The sequence below is a fragment of the Juglans microcarpa x Juglans regia genome, chromosome 2S, assembly GCF_004785595.1.
Source record: "Juglans microcarpa x Juglans regia isolate MS1-56 chromosome 2S, Jm3101_v1.0, whole genome shotgun sequence".
Lineage (NCBI taxonomy): Eukaryota > Viridiplantae > Streptophyta > Magnoliopsida > Fagales > Juglandaceae > Juglans > Juglans microcarpa x Juglans regia.
In genome coordinates this window covers 15,690,641-15,694,505 of record NC_054597.1, presented here as the reverse complement: position 1 = coordinate 15,694,505, position 3,865 = coordinate 15,690,641, and the positions used below count along the sequence as shown (strand labels likewise).

Here is a 3,865-nt window from a genome sequence, read left to right as displayed (position 1 = left end):
TTTTATTAAAATATTGATTTTAAAATTTTCATTTTTTTAATCCTAATTGTAATTTGAATATTTATTCGTAATTAAAAAACAATACATTAATTTTTTAACGTTCATATTATTCAAACGGATAAAATTTTTTAACGGTCTTTTTTTTTTACAACGGTCCTACTTTTTCAACTGATATATGGTTTTATTAAAGTTTATGGTTATATTATAGTTTATTGTTGTATTAAAGTTTTTTCAACTCATATTTTTTCCAACTGTTTAGGACCTAGCTAAAAGTTGTACAAGTTGCTTTTGATCATGTTTTATTTTCATTTGTTCCTTTTGTTAGGTTTTGAAAAGATTAAAAAGCAAAATGGTTCATTCGGCAGATGTGACTTTTCAACATTAATGACAAATTGTGGACTAATCTCCTCATGTACGTAAAAGAATTTTAAGCGATTGAATATGTGCGGGAGAGAAGTGAGGCGAGAAGCAACGAGAAGATAATTTTTTAGTCCAAAAATAAAATTTGGCCAGCCCCTTGGGCTTAATAAATTTGGCCAGTGATATAATGTGTGGCTAAAATTAGTGTTCATTTGTTGAGTCTATTGTTACATTTTATTTTGCACCTTAGTTATTTCTTGGCCAAAATTTAACTTTGTTTATCCCACCACTAGTCCTCGAAATATCTAGGAAAATGATTGCCGTTTAACAAATAAACCATTCATCGATGCGTATCGAACCAATTAAAACGTCGAATTTATGTAGTTTGGTCGAAGAAAAATAGCTCAAAAACAAGTGAAAACCCCTCCGTTTCAAAGGTAACGAACGCGTTCAAGACCCAAGAAAAATCCCTATCCGTTTATCCAAATACCAACTCCCCCTCTCTCTCCATAAACAACGCACCCTTCTTCCAAAACTCCAACGTCCATCCAAAACAGCAAATGGGTTCGATCCTCACCAGCCGAATCCAAGATTCTTTAACACCAAATTCGAGCAACACCCATATATCCAAGAATCTCTCCTCCCCTCCATCTTCAAGAGGAAAAGCTAGCAAAGCAACCGATTCTTTTAGTACCGTGAGAGTCCTCCAATTTTCACAATAGCTTTAAACAAGACAAGCATTGGGCAACGCCGTCGTTCGGAACACCTCGTCGCACACATCGAACGCAAAAACCTTCTCGCCCCCAGTACAATTTAACGCCAACCAGAAATAAACACTACTCACATAAGCTGAATCGTATCCACGAAGATCAGGCACTTCAACATCGACGACAAGATTTCTCCAAGAACCACCGCTTCGGCTATAAACCTCCGCTTCCCGGTTCAGTCGAACAGGAACATCCCAGTAACGAGGGAGATGCGGCTTTTCACTCTCCGGCACATAGCAAATCCTCAAAGCCTTAAACTCCTCGTGTATCTGGTCGAAACCGAAAAAGACAGTGCCCACGTCCCAAGCGTGAGGGAGGAGCATGAGCTCCATCGTGGTGGGGTTCCAGACAACGATGTTGCCGGTTTCAAAGTAGTCAAAGATGCAGAGCAAGCCATTACAGGAACCCACAACCTCAATATCATGTGGGCTTTGTAACGGAAGATCTTGATGAATTTCAGAGGCAAAGGCGATAGTGCTGTAGCATAGGAATGAGTAAGACAGTCTTCCGTCTGTGGATTTGAGGGCGCGTTTTACGAAAAAGGAGTGGATGGGTGGGATTGACGAGAATACAATCGTTGATAATACATTTGGAGAGGTAATTGGGAGTACCGATGAGGGTGGCCCAAGATTTGCTGACGGATCGGAATCGGATAAGAGATTTTAGGGGAAGCCAGGGGAGAACTTCTAGAACCAGGTCTTCAGGGATATAGGCGGACATTGCTCCACTCTATCTTACACGCTCTCTATCTCTCCCTCTCTATTTAATCTATCTACTATTATATGTTGATGATATTGTAGTGACCAGCAACAATTCAATTCTTCTTAATGCTTTTATTGACAAACTATCCAAGGAATTTGCCACCAAGGACATGGGCTCATTAAGCTATTTTTTGGGCCTTGAAGCACATCGGACTTCCTCTGGTCTTATTCTCAGTCAGGCTAAATATGCTCATGAAATTTTGCAGCGTGCCAAACTGGTTGATAGTAAGCCTGTGAGCACTCCCATGGTCATTGCACATCACCTGTCCACTGATGGTCCTGACTTTGATGATCCCTCACTCTACCGTATAGAGATTTAGACAAGAATGGAGAAAATGATTCACACTTTTCTTATTAGAAGAAGAGGTATAAATACAAAATTTAGAAACTAAAATTACTCCTAAACTTGTGCTAATGTAAAACAACATATGTGAAAATAAATGAAAGAATGAGCTGTACAAATTTCCTAAACCAGCTGATCAAAGACAATAAGTGCCGGATGCAGTTACGAATCCTGATGCTGATTTTCTGCATGAATACTAGCTGTCTTGATATGCCCCCTCAAGATGGAGGTGCCATCTGCAACACCAATCTTGGATCTTAATAATTGAAAGCGCTGACGTGAGTGTGATTTTGTAAGGAGATCAACTAGTTGATCAATGGTATGGATGTGCTGCACACGAATAGTTCCCTTTTTGACAAGATCTCATACAAAGAGGAGATCAATTTCAATGTGTTTCATCCATGTGTGTTGGACTGGATTTAAACTGAAGTGGTTGGCACCAATATTATCACAAAACATTTGAGGTGCTTCTCTGAGATTGAGACCAAGTTCCTTGATAAGGGAATGAAGCCAAACTGTTTCTGATGTGGCAGTGGCTAGTGCCCGAAATTCTGCTTCTGTGGATGATCTTGAGACTGCCCTTTACTTGCGTGCAGACCATGCGATTGGATTAGGACCAATGAATGTGATGAAGGCAGTGGTTGAAACGCGAGTGTCCGTATTTGATGCCCAGTCCGCATCACTGTAGGTCTTGAGTTGGAGTTGATCATGCTTTTGCAGGAGGATACCGTGAAACATGGTCTGTTTAAGATACTTGAGGAGTCTTTTTGCTGCAGCCGAATGGGTTTTTGTCGGCTTCTGCATGAACTGGGATAATCTGTTCACTGCAAAGGCAATATCTGGGCGAGTGAGTCCCAAATACTGAAGTGCTCCAATGGTCTTGCGATACTCAGTGATGTCAACACATTCAGAATTATCTTTAACTGTAAGCTTGGCTGTAGTGGACATTGGAGTGAGTGTTTCTTTAGAATTTTCCATGGAGGTTCTTGAAAGGAGATCTCGAATGTACATATGTTGAGATAGAAAGAGCCCTTGTGGCGTTGGAATCACTTCTATTCCCAAGAAATAGTGCAAGGAGCCCATGTCTTTGACTGAGAATGTAGAGCGAAGCATGCTTATGATGTGATTCACAAAGCTAAGTGTGTTGCCTGTGACAATTATGTCATCAACATAAACAAGGCAGTAGCATAAGATACCATCAGACTTATAGATGAACAAAGAGTTGTAAGTGGCCGAGTGAATAAAACCAAGGTTGAGCAGTGCATCCCGAAGGGCCTTGTACCACTGTCTTGGTGCTTGTTTAAGACCATAGATACTCTTTTTGAGCTTGCAAAAATGATGAGGTTGAGATGGATCTTCAAATCCTGAAGGTTGATGCATGAAGACCGTTTCTTCAAGAGTACCATGCAAGAATGCATTATTGATGTCTAATTGACGAAGAGGCCAGCCATTCATGACAATAATGGTTAAAAGAAGCCTAATTGTTGCTGGCTTTACCACGGGACTGAAGGTTTGAGAGTAGTCAATTCTTGGCCGTTGATGAAATCCATTAGCGACAAGTCGAGCTTTATATCGATTGATTGTTCCATCTGGATTTTGTTTCTTCCGAAACAAAAATTTATACCCAACAAGAT

At 40.2% G+C, this 3,865-nt stretch overlaps 1 protein-coding gene across 1 annotated transcript; it reads right to left on the bottom strand.

The window, feature by feature from the left end:
* Nucleotides 1-1,084: 1,084 nt before the first annotated feature.
* LOC121253413 (putative F-box protein At3g10430) lies at nt 1,085-1,847 on the bottom strand. Its single transcript, XM_041153429.1, has 2 exons — nt 1,739-1,847; nt 1,085-1,638 (listed from the first exon to the last, which is right to left on the bottom strand). Exons 1-2 carry the CDS (start codon nt 1,845-1,847, stop codon nt 1,085-1,087), a joined length of 663 nt encoding a protein of 220 aa, XP_041009363.1.
* Nucleotides 1,848-3,865: the final 2,018 nt, after the last annotated feature.